An 18,433-nucleotide genomic window follows, 5' to 3' on the forward strand; every position below is an offset into this window, starting at 1 on the left:
TACAAAAAAAGGGTATGACTTGTTACAACTACGTGAATCACAAAAATATTTATCTTTTTATTTCTATATTCCAGCTATATGAAGAACTTTCGTCTCTTGTTATAAATTTGCCGCGCGAATGTATCGAATACAAAAATATTGAATACGATCAAGTACCGTCACATTTAACTATTGGTACTCCGTAACAGTAATGTAATATATTGATTCTGAATTTTACTTTGTTCATTCTTTATCAATACTTTATGTTCAATGGTGTTAGGATAAAATAAATACATAAAATACGCATATATTTATCTATACACATAAAAATATTCTATTAAATTTCAATTTATAGTGCTTTATACAGATTTAACATGTCTGACCATCACGGTGGAAAAGGTTATACCCCATTACCGCAAAATATAAGTAACACCGATACTGAGGATGAAGATGATTGTTTGGCCCAACCAAATGAAATTCCTAAAGATCATGTTGATGATACACAACTGGTAAGTTGAAATCATGCGAACAATATTTTCTTTTTATTTATAATATAAATTAGAAGTATAAGTAATTGGTGTAAAAATCTATACGTACACGGTGTCTCAATAGGTTGGTATATTTTTGAGGTCAAATAGATGAAAAAGGTCTAGGAATCTAGGAACCCATATAATCGTTTATTACACAGCTATAAAGAATAAAAGAATCTTTATTCATTAAGTAAGTTCTCTGTTTCATAGTTCACGATAAACAAATGGTTGTCTTAAAAATTGTTAGTCATTATAATCGCTAAAAAACAATTGTACAGAACTATAAAACTAAGAAACATTATCGAACTTTAATCAATGGATAATGATTCTTTTATTTTTTATAACTCTGTAATAAATAATTTTTGGATATGGGTTTATATAAATTTTCTTCATTTATTTAATCTTCAGAATATATTGCATCAATTTGGTAACTACTTATTGAAATACTATACTATATTTAAAGATCTTTAGTTTCATTCAGTTTTTATTAGTATACTTTTATAATATAACTTTAATTTTATTTATAATAAAAAAGACAAAATTGCTATGTAATGTATATAAAGCACGACAATGTGTATTAAATAAAGATAACCAATTATAATTTTAATATAAATTTTATAAATAATAAGATATATAAAATAAATAAGATATATAATGATATATAATGAATAAACTAAAAAATATATAATGAATATAAAAATTCTAGCAATCAACTACTATTCATGAGAATGGAATATATTATCCATTGGATGAAACAAGGAATTTAGCAAATCGCACAAAAAATGGTCAAAATATGCTTAAATATTATAGAGATGATGTACCTATAATGGTAGTTGAAGGCATTGACCAAAATGATTTGTGGAAAAGACACGATATGTCACCCTTATGACGATTTTGTTTGGTTGCTTCTATATTATTATGTGTTGTAACAATAGTTATATTTCTATACGTTTTACCTTGTGATAATTCAATGGTATGTCCTTCAGTAAATGAACCTCAGTCATCTATATCTTGGGATAAAACTTTACAAGGAATAGGTAAGTTTACTTAAATGTTTGTAAAAGTATAGTGTATGAATAAAATTTTACTCACTATTGCAGAAACAATAAACTCTCTAAATTAATTTCTTCAAAGTTACTAATTATTTAGTAAATATTGTTTAATGTAATAAACAGTTTTATTAATACACATATAAAAAATTGTTACATATTTTTATAAAATATTATGCATCATACATATAAAAAATTCATAAAATATTAAATAATTGATTAGTATAAATTATACGAATAGATTTTAATATTCTAATTAAATATTTTTAGAATTACATGGTCCTATCTCCATCATTCATGGAAATCCATCAAACTTGATATTTCTTGTTCGTGGACAACAATATAGAGGAAATGATACAAATGATCAGGGTCAAATATCTGCAGAAGGAGGAGGAATTATGTCAATGCAAGCAAATAGTGGTTTACCATTGTGGTTAGTTTCGTTGAAAAGACCGCCTACCGAAATTGATTGTATTTCAGTGGATACTGATCGATCTGGAAAACCAGATTGCATAGTTGCTGGAGATCAAGGCCTTTTGGCTAGTATCGAACCTATTGCAGGCACTATTCATTGGAGTTCCAAAATTTATACATATGAAAAACTACCTCTGATATTACCAGATATTAATTCAGACAAAATAGAAGATTTTTTGAGTATAGAAGTAGCAACAAAAAATATGCCTAATCTTGTTCTCTTATCTGGTGGAACTGGACGTCTTCTAGGGCGATATTCACCTGAAAATTGTTCGTCCATTGATATAAATAATCACGTCCTTAATGATACTGTATCTTATATTTGCTATGATAGTAGTAGAAGAAGTAAGTAAAAAATCAACTACGATTATAAAAGATAAATTTTTATTTTCTTGTATAAATATATAATTATATTTGTTTTGGTATTAAGAAAAAAAAATTGTTAATAATGTATGATTGAGACAGATATGTTGATTATAAAATTTTGTTAATTGTTATAGGCATTTATACGAAATAAAATTAGTGAAATATTAATATATTTTTCGTTTTATATATACAATGATATATACAATTATATACAATTTTATATATACAAATATATAAACACATAGAAGATTTTAATACATATCTTATCTGAAAAATAAAACAGTATGTAATCTATTTAATATGTAATTTATCTTTTCTTATTTGCAGGTATGATTAAAACTATGACTATTAAAGGTTTATTACATGCTATGAAATTACCAGAGTATAAAAAATTGATAATGAAACAAGCAATGGCATTTAGCACGTTCAAGACTTTAAAATACAATAATGAAAAGAATAACTGGGGGCCTACGCCATATCACTACTTATCCATTGAAAATAAGGGATTATGTCCTGGAGAATTTTGTACAGCTAGTGTAACTCTAAAATTACAAAAGCATGGAAATCAATCAAAAGTAATATGGAATTATATTAGTCCTAATTCTTTTGTCTCAAAACCAGCTTTTCTGGATATATCCAGGAAACCTTATACTTTTGGATTTGCCATTAAATTTTGGCAATGGACTAATTCAACATCTGAACGTACAGAAAAAGTATCTATTGTTACAGAAAGAAGACTAATAGAAAGAGTATTGATTGTTTTTGTGAATTATACAGATGTACAAGTTAAAAATGCAAATCAAACTGATATTATTCAATTATGCAGAAACGCAAATTGTCAACCAAATTTGAGTTTGCGTGCACGCTTTAGTTCAATCAAAATTGATTATATTAGTGAAGATGGATTTCCAGAATTAATAACTTATTGGTCTTCATATGACATAGAAGCAACAAAGGTATTGACATCAAAAGTACAGGTTGTAAAATTAGATTCGCTTGTAATGGATCTTCCACATACGGGTGTTTAATCTTTGATTTATTTAATGATTGCTAGTTTATAGACAAATTGATCATTCAATTCTTCAGTGTAAAATTATTAATGAACATTTTAACAACGAAACAAAAATATTTGTTTCGTAAATATATTTAAGTGAATAATTATACTATAATAAATGACAGCACTACCATTAATAAGTGGTATTTGGCTATAGACTTATTAGAACTAGTCATCACTTGGTAGTAATGTAGCAACGATTTTCATAGGCGCCTAATTAAATAAAATAATTTTTAAATGATCATTTTCATAATGAACAATTATTGTTAATGTCCACATATTTTAAAAGAATTCAATGGTGCCTTGCAGAAGCTGTATACAAGAAACATGAGCAAATATATAAAATTTGAAAAAATAATTGCATGTTATTAGAGAGAATATATTAAAAATTTTGTATGTTTAACAAAATTTTAAAAGAGATAGCAAAGTTTCTTTTGTAATATCATTTGATAATGTAAAGTAATAATGTATTTTATCTAAATTTATTCTGCATTATGAGTGAATTCTTTGTTATAAAAAATGAAGCTTATTGCATATAAATGCTATTTAGTGTAGTATTATGAAAGATGAATAGTAAATAAAAACTTCTCTCTAGTTACATTTATATTTATTTATCATTGCAGAACACAATATTATGTTCCTTGATTTATGATTCATTTAAAGTTTTATTTCCTTCATAAATAATGTCTCAATCTATGATTAAGGTAATATTAACTTTAATATAATGCTGATTTAATATTTATTTTAATATTTAATATAGTTTTTTAATAAAATGAAATTTTATATATCCTAATACATATAACGTATGTAATATTTTGTGCTGCAAAAATGATATAAAATATAAAAACAATAATCATAAATATGACCACAATGTTCTGAATATCATATATTTAAATACAATTTCGTTGGTATGAGATAAATAAGACAACACGAATACTGATTTTTATTCTCACATAATTTAATTAAGATTTTTAATTTAATTAAGAATAAAATACTTCCAGAGTATCTTTTTTGCAGTTAAGAAAACTTTTAATTTTGTACATAGTTTTCTTATCATCTAATAAAAGATAAAATGTTTATACAGGGTGGTTGGTAACTGGTGGTACAAGATCGTTGTCTCGATGGATATTATCGCAGTTTAAGTTTGTTTTTACCGTAACGGAAAATTAGGAATACGTAATGAAATAATATGAAGTAATCATAAAGTTTATTATTACAAAAACTGCTGAAAATGTTGCCCATTCTGCCGAACACATACTTCTGCTCTTCTAATTAAATTTCTATGAACACTTTCTAACGTATTGGATTGTTTTAAAGTATGAAAGGCTACAATAATCTTTTCTTTCAATTGCTCGCAACTTGCGATTTCTTCAGAATAGACAATTGATTTAATATGGCTCCATAAATAAAAGTCAAGCGGAGTTAAGTCAGGAGAGCGTGGTGGCCAAGCTATTGTTCCAGCACTACCAATCCAGCCTTGGTAATGTTGGTTTAAAAAATCTCTCACATGACGACTAAAATGTAGCGGTGCACCGTCTTGTTGAAAAATTAAACTTCCTCTAGTTCTCAGCGGTACGTCTTCTAATAATTCCGGTAGTTTGTTTTGTAAGAAATCGAAATATGCTGCTGACGTTACATTTCCTTCGAAAAAATATGGCCCAATAATTAGATGTCCGATTATACCAGCCCAGACGTTTACGTTTACGTGAAAATGTGTTTCAAGAATAGAGTGAGGATTCTCATTTTGCCAATTATGCATGTTATGAACATTGAACATGCCGTCCCTTGTAAATTTCGCTTCATCGGTCCATAAAATTTTTAACAGAAATTCTGCATCGTTGGCATGCTGTTGAAGCAACCAATGACAAAATGCCTTTCGCGAAATCTTATCATGAGGCATGAGTCCTTGTACTCTGGTGATATGATAAGCATGTAAGTTGTTTTCAAAAGAACCAAATTCGCCGAGGGTTCGTTCTGCTCTTTGAATAACACGTCTGTCAGGATGTCGACGATTGGGATACCGGTGTCTGTAATGATCAGCTGCGGCTGATGCGTTACCACCACACGCACCTAACGAAAGTATCATGTCCATATATTCCCGATTGCTGTATGTAGACATGATGGTAGACTAATAGGTACTGATAGTGGATAGCGATAAAAGTCGGATAGTAAGTTAATAGGTAGGAAAACACTTCGGAAGTGTTTATCAACATAACGTCAATCGGGACAACGATCTACAATGAGACCCGTTATAACGAGACACGATAAAGTGCACGCGTACCGAACGAAAATTCAAAGTCGATTTTCTCGAAAACAAAGCCTCGAACGAAAAATTTTTATTCTATATTTTTGACTTCTTTTTTCGCGTAGAATCACCCCCTTTCCGCTTGTACCACCAGTTACCAACCACCCTGTATATATATGCGCTATGCTGACCGCATGGCCGAAAATGCATTTAATAATTATCCGAGAAAGAAAAAGCACAACCCCATTTTCTTTTTGTGAACTTCAGTTGCTTTTATATTACATTTATATATGTATTTCACTAACACCATTTTCATTTGATCTGATTAATTTTTTTGGTTTTAAGCAATTCATATTATACTGTTATTTGTGTTATAGTATATTACGTACCTAATATAATACTATATTATTACATTACATTATTATTTTAATCCTTTATAAATACCATTTTTGGAATTTCGCGCTATATTCCTCTATTACTTAGATCGAACGAAGGCGACGCTGGCATCTAAAGTTTCTTTCAATTTGCCTCAACAGTATGCAATTCAGTTAGCTTATGGCCCGTGGTTATGGCAAATTCGCATTCGTAGTATACATAATACATATCAGATCAGTTACAGTGAGACGTGGGTCCATATCAGTGAGCCACTCATCTATTATCGATCGTAGCGATCGATGGCGCAAATATTCAAAACGATCGGTAAACGAGCACATGGAATATTCATTCTTAATAAAAACGTTTCAAGTAAAAGTACAAAGTACAGAGAAGGGGAGGGGAAGACTATTGGATGACAGAGCAAATCAGTCTAGTCAGAAATATACAGTATACGTAGTTACGTAGCACTATTTTGAGTATCGAATATCCTATATCTACTGATAATCTGTAATCTGTAATCCAACTGATTCATGCACATCAAGTATATTAAGAATTTTTAACTATATGTGAAAGAAACGTGTCACGGAATAGCTAGAAACTAACCTTGATTGTGTGAAAGGAAAATTAATTTATCATGCAGTAATGTACATCATAAGCATCAATAACGTACGTATGATAACCTCTGTGCACTGATTGCACGATGGCTACGAGGAAACGAAGAGGCATGCACACATCGCCAGGTAGCTCCACAATGTTCGGCTCGTCACCAAGTAATTTAAGGTCGAGTCGTTTAAATTTTCGTCCGAATTCGGCTCAAGAAGACAGAGGTGGAACTCGGCCGACGGCTGCCCCAAGTTCTATAGGTCTTATACTTGTAACGATGTTTCTACACGTTTGCAAAAAGTCTCTGCTATTCGATACAAGGCTCAAGGTAGCTATATATTGCGGCGCGATATTCGTAGTATCATTAGTAGCAGATTTTATCACCATGCCAAGAACATATTTCTCGCGTCCAGATAATGCTCTCAACCAGTATTTTGTAAAGTGGGGATGGGGATGGTTACTGACCGTAACTGTTCCATGGGTTGCATTGACCGCGCACACACTTGGATGTGGTCGTAGATCAGTTTTACTTAAACACCTTGCCAGATTGGGTTTAGCCACAACTGCATGGTTATTATGGATCAAATTGTTTAATTATATCGAAACAAATTATGGCCGATGCCTTAGCACAAAGGATATACAATTACAGACAAAAACAAAATGTCTCCAATCTGGTAAATTTTGGAGTGGTTTTGATATATCTGGGCATACATTTATTCTTATATATTCAAGCTTGATTTTAGCCGAGGAAGGCTCTTCGTTAGTCGGCTGGGAGGGTATAAAGGATTTAATTATGCGCGAAGAACATTCGCGAGTTACACCAAACGAGCCCAATATCGGACCACTTCGAAATCTTTCTGATTCCGATTTGGAATTTTTAAAGAAGGCACATAAAGCGCTTACCCCTTATTTGAGAGGTCTCTTCGTTGCAATGACACTGCAACAATTACTTTGGGATACTATGTTGATATCTACAATGCTCTATTATCATATTATGATAGAAAAATTTCTTGGAGGTGTAGCCGCTATTTTAACATGGTATGTTACCTATCAATGGTGGTTTAAGTCTCCAAAAAACTCATTGCCCGCGCCCGGTGATGGTTTATTTAAGTACAATGAAACAAAAACCCATGACAATTGTTCGATCAGATCGAGACGTAGTACGCTGAATGGTACCAATAGATTTATGGGATTTCCTATCCGCCCAAGTCAGGATAATATCGACACAATTGGTACTAATAGGCAATCAGATTCGGAGATATCTGCTTCCAGGACATAAAAATGATCAAATAATTCTCTAGCTTTCACATTTATCAATAGAATTGGACATTTCTGATACGTTTATATCACCTTTTTACATATATGTAGATTGAATGTAAAAATATAGTATCCTGAGATGCTTACATTTATTTAACATATTTCTATAATAGTTTTACCTCTTTTAATTTGTGCAGATATTTAATAGTTACAGAGTTTAAATTTATCTGATGGAAGAAAATGCTAGTAAAATGATATTCTCTGAGTCTTGTATATATAGCATTTTAATGTACATACTTTGAACTTTGGATAAATTGTATTTATTACTGGTGTGGTTTTGTCAAATTAAAGCTGCTATTTTCTTTTTAAAATAGAAACCAGTTATGTAAGTATTGTGATTTATTGTAATTTACTAATTTATATATGAAATATTAAATAAAATAATTTTTTTACCTCCTCATGGACTGTTAAATTAATTAGGACATTGTTATGCAGTATACATAATTACTGTTATAGACATGTTTTGTGATCTTATTTTGTAATTTGTATTTACTAAACTATTGTTTGTCTTATTGATAAAATGTTTATAATAAACCATCATATGTATTTTATTATTCAAACTTTATGTGTATTATCATTATTATATTTACATTATAAATTTGAAGAAAATTGCTGTACATTATTCTAATGGAACTTACAAGAAAGAATACTTTTCTTTAAAACAAGCTTTTATATCGTCAAATTTGTCTAATAAATTTATGTATAACAAAACCATATTTTAACCATATTTTAATGACAAAGTGACAATAATGAACTTAATTTATTGTAAGATAAAAAAAGGTTATAGAATATTTATACTGGCGCGACATTTTATTGTCGTTTAATATCACGAAATTTGTATATATTAAAAAATATTAGGTCTGCTATGATCATAGATATATTGTATATTTCAACAGAATCTTTCATTCATATACAAATAAATTACACGTTTGTTTTTATTTACGTGTATTTGGCAGTTTAAAACGATATCTTGTTTATTTTTACCCTACTTATAAGAATCACTCTGATCATTTAATTCTTAGAAACAAAGTACGGCTTGTCTTTACATATACATTCGCGTACAGGCATATGTGTATGTGTGTACACGTATAAGCACAAATAGTTTTTAAATTTTCAATAATGAAGAAGTTATAATGACACAGTACTATATTTAACATTGTACGTTGGTTTACATGCTGATGAAAAAAAGAAGTTAAATATTGACATTGTGATTAGAAAAATTTGCGAAATTAGAAATGCTTTTGCCCTGATATGAATTTTTCATTTTATTTTCATATCGCATGTTACTTTGTAGCAGCTAATTATATATATCTAAGAAATATTTGTGTCTATGTATGTATGTATACAAAATGACAAATAATGTATACTGCATTATTAAACTTTTGATCTCTTACGCGCAATTGCATCTTCCACGGCTTTGAGTTGCTTTAATAATTCTTCTCGTCGTGAACTAGCTTTCTTTGCTGCTTTAGCTGCAGCTGCAGCAACGCTTGCTTTACTATCAATTAACGGTGGTGATTCTAAACCTCTTTTCTTTCCAGCCATTAAAGTAGATCGGTCAACTTTTTTAACTGTTGTAGTATTGTTTGGTGGTTTTAATGTAAGCTTGATTTGTTGTTTAGTACCACTAAGTTTTAAGGCATCAATACCCTTGGAATCCTTTCGCGTTACTGGTGGAGTCGAGCCTTTCCTTCGACGTGTTTCACTGGAAGAAGAGGAATAACTTGACTCGCTAGAATCAGTACTGCTACCGCTGCTTTCTGAACCTGAACTACTGTGTGATGACCTAAAAACATATTTTTTTATATTAGTAATACACATCCTGTATCTTGTTGTTTTTATCGATATAAGATCTCAAAAGTCTAAATTTTATTACAGTAATGAAATATAATTTTTATACTTTTACCTCGATCGAGATCGACTTTTAATAACTTTAGCTACTGCAGCCGCAGCTATCGCTGCTTTGTCTCTTGCCTTCTCGTGATGACGTTGATGGGAAGAAAGCGGACTCGGTGCAGGTGGATTGAGACCAGCACGTCGGTGAAGCGTACCAGTTGTAGGGGAAATAGAACCTTTAGGTGGACGAGGAGAAGGGGCAGGTGGATTCATTAACATGGCACCACGTGGAGGTGCAGCAGCTGCAACCGTTGGCGGATTAGGAGGTGGCGATGTCACCACTGCTTTACCCTTGCCAGCACCACGGGTTCTAGAAGGAGGGGATGGTGATCGGGACCTGGATAGGGAGTCGTAAGAACTGTAGCTAGAGCGGCTTGAGCTACGGCTAGAGCTAAAAACAGCATACAGTACGTTTGTACGGATTTTTCACGTGTAAACATTAAAAAAAATTAAAAAATTGGATTATAATTTAAATAATTTTGTAATGTATGTTTAATAACATAAAAACTATAGCCTTTATATTATTTCTATAATTAAAAATAAATGTTACCTTGTGGACGTATACGAAGAACCTGAAGAATACGACTGTCTTCGTGATCGTCGAGATGATGTATTTCGACGTATCGTACTTGGAGATTTCCGGCGCATCCAAGGATCTGCCCACTCATCTCCTCTACTTCTTTCTTCTGGTGGTGGTTCTTCCTCTCGCCAAGGTTTCGTCGGTGGAATACGTTCTACTATGACTTCCCTTGATGGACGTTTATGTTTCTTCTCATATTTCTCATAATATTCTCGTTCCCTGTCGCGTTCACGCTCACGTTCTCTTTCTCTCTCTCTTTCTCTAGTATGTGGTGGTGGAGAAACAGAATGAGGTGTTCCACGAGGAATTGCGTGATAATCAATACGTTCCCTATATTCAGCAGTGACTCGAGAGTCTGCTTTATAATGTACTCTCCTTGAAAGAAAAAGCGGTATTCGAATATTTGCCTTAAAAATTTGAAAAATACATAACAAATACTTCTAATTTGCTTTTTGACTTTAATAATAAATATTACCTATAATATTCTGGTGGTGCTGCTGGTGGTGCATAATAAGTATCAGGATCATCAATATATCTTTCTGGTGTAAGCCTTGGTGGTGGTATTCTTCTAGGTGCTTCTCTAGGAGGCCATCTTTCAACAGGTGGTTCTGGACTAGCTGCTCTTACATAATATCCTGCTTCTCTATCTAATTCATCTTGCCCTAAACTTAAATTCATCTTCTTTTCTTCGAAGTCCATATCTGATTCCTTGCGTTTATTTGCTTTGCGCATCATCTGTGTAGAAAAGTAGATAAGAATAGAAATATTTCTTATAAAAATATCGTATAACATATAAAACTTCCGTTTATTTTGTAAAGCATTTTACTCAAAAGTATTTTTTCCATGGCAGTGAAACAATATGACGTGGGATTGATATTGGAAAAGAAGTGTAAGAATTGAGATTTTAAGCAATAAGAATTCAAAAGGAGGGACAGAATGGCTGAGGATGTTGGATAGAGAAAGGAAGAAGGGGACAGAGATATGCAAGAACAAGAGGCAATAAGCAATAGTTTTAATTTTAGTTCAGTTTTTTGTTTAGTTTAATTTTAGTTTTCTGTAAACTAAACCAACCAAGATCTTTCTTCAAGGCTGCTGAGTAAAAAAATGGGAAGAACTGTGAAAACAATAATTTTCTTAATATCACTTTTTTCTGAGTTCTCAATATAGTAATGTCCTTCTTACATTTATAAATTATTTTTTTTTTTGTCATGGAAACAGTCTCAGAAGTCATAAAAATGTATTAAAGAAAATGTAAATCTTCTGTATGCTTAAAATTTAGAAATTCGTAAAAGGTACACTTGTGGTTACTCAAAATTTAGCTACAGGAAATAAGGAAGCTTACAAAAATGATGTAGTTTGTTTCAAATAGGATACCTTACGAAGTATGAAATAAAAACTTACTTCTTTAGCATGTCGTAATCCACGTTCCCATGCAGATTCAGCAGGAAGATCTTCTACTTTTGGTGTATGTGATGGTGCTCCATATCCAGGTAATGGTCGCACCATATTTGGCCTTTCAATATGCGGCCTAAATTCGTGTGGAGTAGCTGCATGTGGTGGATATGCCATTGGTCGTACCATGTCAAACATTGTATAGTTTCCCTTGTCAGTTACACCTGGATGTAAAAATCTACAACTAACTCCCCATGTGCATTGTCCTCGGTTATAAAAGCGACAAACAGGTCTTGGTTCTGTTTCTTCTGGTCGAACATCATCACCATCACTAAGCTCTCCTTCTTCTAATTCTGATTCTACTTTTTCCCCATCCTCTTCTCCCTCTTCCTTATCATTAGCATCACCACCTTCTTTTGATTTTAATTTATCTTTATCTTTGTCTTTTCCATCTTTATCATCTTTGTCTTTACTTTCTTTAATAATTGGTCCTTCTACTTCACCTAAAAATAGTTTTTAATTTTTAACAATATTTATTTTAAATTATAATAATTTTTAGATTATTTACCTTCATCACGTTCATCTTTCCATTGACCATCAGCTTCAAAATCTAGTTGTTCGCTTTCCTCTGTTAATCCAACTGGTGCATGTTTATCTTCTTTTTCTATTTTATCATTACTCATACGTTTCTCTTCATTTTGTTGATTTTCTTTGAGTATTGATTCATGTTCAATAGTACCATCAACTCCATCTATACTTTCTAGATCAGAAACATCTGATAAATCTTCACCATGTGTAATTGGAGTGGGTTTTGATTTAGTTATTGATTCAGGTTCATCTTCGATATCTCCATCTGAAATTTGTTCCCCGTCCAATTCATTAAATGAAGTTTTTGTATGTTGTGGTGGAGAATGAGGTGGAGAATGCTTTTCTGACTCTTGATCATCCATAGGAGATGCTGGACCTGATTTTGGAGAACTTCTTCCAGACATTAATGATTTTGCTGAGCTACGTCCAGACCTTGGTGATTTTGGTGAACTTTGTCTCGATTCACTATTTTTATAGGAATAAGATTTAAGGGAATTGTCTCCAGATCTTTGTGCATCTACTTCCAGTTCAAATTGTTTAGGTTCTGTATCTTCAAGATGTAAAGATTTAGAATCATGGGGACTAGATGGGCATGATCTCTCATCTTGCATAGGAGAATGAGACAAACTGCGATCAGTTCTTGGCGAATCCAAAAAATTGTTTCCTGAATGATATGATTTTGGTGAAGTAGGCGGTGATTTTGATAAACTACGAGTTGATCTTGGAGAACCCACTTCACTAGGAGATGCTAAACCAGATCTTTGAGATTTTGGAGATATTGGTGTATATCTTGGGGATTTTAAATCTCTTTCTGATATAATAGATCCAGGTGACTTCTCTCTTGAAGATATAGAACTTGCTCTAGATTTACGTCCAGATACAGATGAATGGTGTGAGAAGTTTGGTGATGCCACATTGTCAGCAGATGCAACACGATCTCTCCTTCCATCATAACCCTCCGAAGAGGAACTTTCTGAACCAGAGTCTGACATGATGAACTATTCTAACCTGTAAAAAAGTTATTCTTTTTTATAACATATACAATAATGATTTGACAAAAAATGGGACCACTGCTTAAACAAATTGTTAATTCCCCTTACTTGAGAAGTGAATTTTTTAGCCGAACCGACCAAATGTAGCACTGAAAAATCTGCATCAGTAGCATCACAGGGCTTACCTGTATCAATAAGAGCCTGTGCAGTACTTGCTCTTGAAGGCACAACGCGAGCAATCCATACTGTGTCGAACATACTTTTTATATCACGTTGATAACTTTTTTTTACTAACAACTTTTGTACTTTATACATAAACTGAACTTTTTCACATTTACAATACATACTGTTAATTTTCAGGATTTCTTGCCCGAACTTTTTATTTTACGTTTTAAACTTTCAACTCGAACACAACACAAACTAAGAAATACCGGTAAACCGCAAACCGTTTTGTACTGCACTAGAAACTATAACGAACGGACTTTCAACCTGTAAGAATGTCTTTTGGGCATGGAGAAAGAAAGAACAAAGGGAAGAGGAAAAATTTAGGAAAAGAGAAACTAAAGTATTTGTACATTTATCATCATACTAAGTAAGTGAAACTATATAGAACAAAAATCATTTAACTTTCTATCATGTCATTTATAGTTTATATACAAAATAATATAAATATAATATAAATGTATAGCAGACTGTCATTAATAATAAGAAAATTAATATAATTTATAGATTTGATGATAATAATAAAGATGTTACAAATATGAGAGCGAGAAATTAATTAAAACTAAAACCATATTTATAAACATAAATTCTTTAACTATAAAGTAATTGTCTACGAATACTATAAAATAAAAATATTTAATATTTGCAAACATACACCAAAATTCAATAGTATATCACTAATGCATTTACAGATTGAAGTAATAATATTTAAAAGCTGAATCTGAGTTTATTAACTGATGTCAATGTCATATTTTATAAACTATTATTATATAAAGCAACCACACAGTATTAATTCATATTTATACCAATATATTTATTTTTAGAGCTTAATACATGAGAAGTCGTTTTTAAAATTTGTTTAAACTAGAATTCAAAACCATATTAAAAAACAATAAAAAGAAAATTTTGCACAACAAATCTATTACAGATTTTGGTGTTAAATGTAATACCTAGTAATTATGAATATATAATATGAAATATATATATATGTCAGTAATATAAAATGTTTGTAATTTGTAAATTATAAATAAAATAATATTTGAAATTTAGTCCTACATCAATGCAGTAAAGCTGTACATTAATATAGAACTATATATACTGTATATAACACATATACTTTTGAATGTTTTGTGAATTATTATCATATACAAAATAATGCAGAGAATTAAGATTAATGTGCATTAAAACAAAAATTTCCAATCACATTAAAAAGGGTTTAAATTTCACAATTCTTTCATGATATGTTATTAATTATTGACTGACTATACTGACTCCCAGTTTATTGAAAGATTTTTATGAATATTTGAGGTTAACATTGTAATATTATTAAATATTACTGCGTACCAATCTGTAGAACTTTGAACAAAAGATGTCACGGAATTTCATGTATCATTTATAAAAATATATATATATATATATATATTATTGTTGAGAATGTCTCATGGGACTCTTACCTTAGTCTCGTGTATGCCTGTGGGCCTTTGGAGATTTTAAGACTCCAAGGCTTAAGCTGGCCGGCGTCACTTAGATATTGCGTATTCAAGATTTCACTTCTGCTCCCGTTTTATTCTTTTTCAGATTAATTCTATTCCAAAATTAAATGTATCTGCGTCTCGAATCAATTTTGCTATCGCAAAAACTACAACAGGAGAAACATGCACAAAGGAAAATGTCCGTGAAACGTAGAAACCGAAGCCCTTCTGGGCTGTAAACCATTGATTATTCTTAAGATAGATAGTCACACCCTGAACCTACATATATATATATATATATGTATGTAGGTTCAGGTACATATATATATGTATATATGTATATATATGTATATCTTTTGTTCCTCCGCTTATTTTTAAGAATTTATAGTTGGCAACACTGATTTAACAATACGTTAGTTTTATGATTACAATCTACCTTTTCGATGTTTTTAATGGCTAAAAATTGCATATTTCTCTAACAGTATAAGCTTGAAATTCTATTTACTTTAAAGAATTCCATCGCTTATTAACGTATAAAATAATAGGTTGTCAGAATTTAATCAATCACATTTTAGTTTATAAATTACATCTATTAAATTCTTCAGAAGAGAATATCGTATATTGATATTTAAAAATAGTATAGTACATATATTAAAGATACATTATTTAGTAATAATTACTTTTATTATATGCATTATTTTAGGAAACTAATGTGTTAATAACAACAAAAGAGTTTTTTAAATATCGCAGATTTATTAAACTAGAAGGTATAGCTAGGAATTGTGTATATCATTTGATCATACATAAAAGATTTAATATAGCCAAGTTATTCTTTCTGGATTAGAGCGATCTATCATTGACGTAAAATCAGTACGTTCATCCATTAACGCTTGTGTTAATTTCGTAGCAAAAGTTGGATTCGTTTTCAATTGTTGAAGTAACCAATCTACGGGAATTCTGAAATTAAAATATTTATATCGTATTAACTATATCAAAAAATTTGATTGCTCATTATTTTATTAAATTACACTTGCATCTTTCTTATTAATTGTTGATATACGGGAATAATTTAACAGAATTAAATTATTAAAACATGTATGTACCCTTGTGGAAAATAGCGTAAAAGTGTTGATAAAATTCGTTCCTGTTTATTGAGTTTTGGAACATCGATAGTACTTTGCCTTTTCCCGAAACCATATGCCGTAGACATATATTCAGGTTTAAAGCCTCGAATTACTCGTGGTCTTGCATGATGTTTTACGAAATGCGAATAATTATGATTTCTAGATGTGGCTACAACAATCCCAGTGGCGAAAGCCAATACAATAATGACACTTGCTCGCATGGTTTTCTAGTATTAAAAAAAGCTTTATTAATTATACTTGTACATTTATAAAAATTATATAATAAAATTGTTTAATTAATTCTTATTTATAGTATATTCTTATGTGAAAGAAATAAATAGATTTATATACATATATGAAGAGAAAACAATGTGTAAGAAGAGTATAAACTTTGAAAGAAAAATTTTAATGTTAGCTTAATAACTATAAGTGTCATTCATATGTTTCTTTTCCTTCTATTTTTTATTTTATATTAGACAACTTCATATTGCTAAATTGTAGGAAATAGTAAATTAAACATTTTTACAAGTTGAAAGTTTGTAATTTTAATTTAGTTTGATACATACAATTTTTAATAATATTAAAGAAGAATTAAAATTTGATATCAATATGATTTTGTCTTCATTCTGCAATACTTATTATGCAAATTATAGTATTACGAGAGTGATGAACTTCTTAAATTCAAGTTGATACATACCACGAGGTCATATCGTAATCATTAATCACAAATGAAATATAAAAGTTGGAATATAAATATAATTAAGAAATTATGATACTTACATACTCCATTTCTTGCTTTCTTATATTAAATGTATAATACATAGTATAATTTGAAATATCTATGTACATATATATATATATATATTTTGTAAGCGAAATGGAAATCTACTAAATAATAAATATTTAAAAATAATGTACATTGAGATAAAAAATATGGATATACAAATTAATGATTAATAAAAGGTGTGGTATAAATATAAAATATTATTTTTAATCATAACAAAAACGTAATAAACACTTTTGCCGCGTATTTTTATATCAGCACGATATAATATAAAGTTTTCAAAAATTGCAACTTAAATTTGAAGCATAAAAAGTGTAGTGTAAATATATAATATTGTTTCTAATGATAATAAGAATATAATAAACACTTTTGCTACACATTTTTGCATCAATACGATATCTGAAATCTTAAGAAATTGCAACTTAAATTTTAAGTATAAATAGACCATGTTGTAACCGCACGTATAAGCAAGAAAGACTGCGCCCGGAGTTTATCGCAGTCTCTTTTGTAGCAGGCCGTCAGCATCGCCGTTGCAGTCACCGCTGACGGCGTCAATGACGTCCTAGCCGCCCATATATCCTATCAATGATATTATTTTATTTCATTTATTTATTTAAAATATTGTATATATAATTTGAAATAATGTAAAATATAATAAAAGAAAAATAATTTTATTTTATAAGCATTTTAATGAGTATTATAATATTCTCTTAAATATTTACAGTAAATTTTCTAGTAATTTATGAGGAAGCGAAGCGGCGGTCGGCGTCTTCACGCTCTGATAACGGCCGTTTTTGCCGGCAAAAATTTCTATGTCATTCATTTTGTCATTTTTAACAATATATAAAATATGATACAACTTAAAATTTACTATATAATTACGTAATCGTGATAATGTTTGGATTGGGTTTAAAAATATTATTTTAATGTAATTTGAAACGAGGATATCGCAAAGATTGTTTGAGAAGCGCCGTATTGCCGCCGCTCGCACCGAATACCGTGTTGAGCCGCCAATGCGTACGTAAATTTCTGCTACAGATAGGGATGACGAGCAGCTATAGTTCCACATATGTATTCGTTACATGAAAATTTAATATAAAAATTTAATTTATTTGAATTTTAGAGTAAGATATACTATAGTTGAAAGCATCAGTTGATCAAATTTTGATAAATGTTGTTATTAAGAATCTTGCACATTTATTTTCATATTTTATTTTTTGAGATATAATTTATTGTAACATTTAATATCTTTACTATTAGCAACATATAATTTGCGTCATTTAAAATTTCTAATGCTGCTGACACAATCGATGTGCTTTTATACATTTCGATGAAAAATTTAAAAAAAGAAATCGGCAATATATTGAAGCAGACATTACCCATTATTTAAA

General features: G+C 30.3%; 4 protein-coding genes across 11 annotated transcripts; 2 read left to right on the forward strand and 2 right to left on the reverse strand.

Annotated features, from left to right (window-relative positions):
* Window positions 1–110: 110 nt before the first annotated feature.
* Window positions 111–4,054, forward strand: LOC117234468. The gene is given in 4 exon segments (XM_033495701.1): window positions 111–488; window positions 1,216–1,546; window positions 1,829–2,377; window positions 2,726–4,054. Coding segments are annotated over 4 exon segments (1,716 nt in total). The 5' UTR covers window positions 111–353; the 3' UTR covers window positions 3,427–4,054.
* A 2,191-nt stretch (window positions 4,055–6,245) lies between these two features.
* Window positions 6,246–8,955, forward strand: LOC117234432 (fat storage-inducing transmembrane protein). Its single transcript, XM_033495615.1, has one exon. The coding sequence runs from the start codon at window positions 6,773–6,775 to the stop codon at window positions 7,952–7,954; it is 1,182 nt and encodes a 393-aa protein (XP_033351506.1). The 5' UTR covers window positions 6,246–6,772; the 3' UTR covers window positions 7,955–8,955.
* Window positions 8,956–9,337: 382 nt separating this feature from the next.
* On the reverse strand, window positions 9,338–15,359 carry LOC117234431 (zinc finger CCCH domain-containing protein 18-like). Of its 8 annotated transcripts, none has more exons than XM_033495614.1 (8): window positions 15,117–15,359; window positions 13,549–13,625; window positions 12,429–13,456; window positions 11,870–12,363; window positions 10,944–11,203; window positions 10,439–10,843; window positions 9,899–10,279; window positions 9,338–9,778 (listed from the first exon to the last, which is right to left on the reverse strand). In XM_033495614.1, the coding sequence occupies exons 3-8, from the start codon at window positions 13,438–13,440 to the stop codon at window positions 9,367–9,369; spliced, it is 2,964 nt and encodes a 987-aa protein (XP_033351505.1). In that variant the 5' UTR covers window positions 13,441–13,456; window positions 13,549–13,625; window positions 15,117–15,359; the 3' UTR covers window positions 9,338–9,366. The 8 variants fall into 8 exon arrangements, with proteins under 8 accessions (XP_033351505.1, XP_033351504.1, XP_033351503.1 ...); XM_033495613.1 differs by lacking the exon at window positions 13,549–13,625 and adding an exon at window positions 13,626–13,685; XM_033495612.1 differs by having other exon boundaries at window positions 13,549–13,685.
* Window positions 15,360–15,867: 508 nt separating this feature from the next.
* On the reverse strand, window positions 15,868–17,082 carry LOC117234568 (allatotropin-like). Its single transcript, XM_033495924.1, has 3 exons — window positions 17,039–17,082; window positions 16,238–16,485; window positions 15,868–16,091 (listed from the first exon to the last, which is right to left on the reverse strand). The coding sequence occupies exons 1-3, from the start codon at window positions 17,078–17,080 to the stop codon at window positions 15,947–15,949; spliced, it is 435 nt and encodes a 144-aa protein (XP_033351815.1). The 5' UTR covers window positions 17,081–17,082; the 3' UTR covers window positions 15,868–15,946.
* Between the last annotated feature and the right edge of the window lie 1,351 nt (window positions 17,083–18,433).

This window comes from Bombus vosnesenskii, unplaced genomic scaffold, assembly GCF_011952255.1.
Source record: "Bombus vosnesenskii isolate JDL3184/JDL3185 unplaced genomic scaffold, Bvos_JDL3184-5_v1.1 scf7180000013305, whole genome shotgun sequence".
Taxonomy (NCBI): domain Eukaryota; kingdom Metazoa; phylum Arthropoda; class Insecta; order Hymenoptera; family Apidae; genus Bombus; species Bombus vosnesenskii.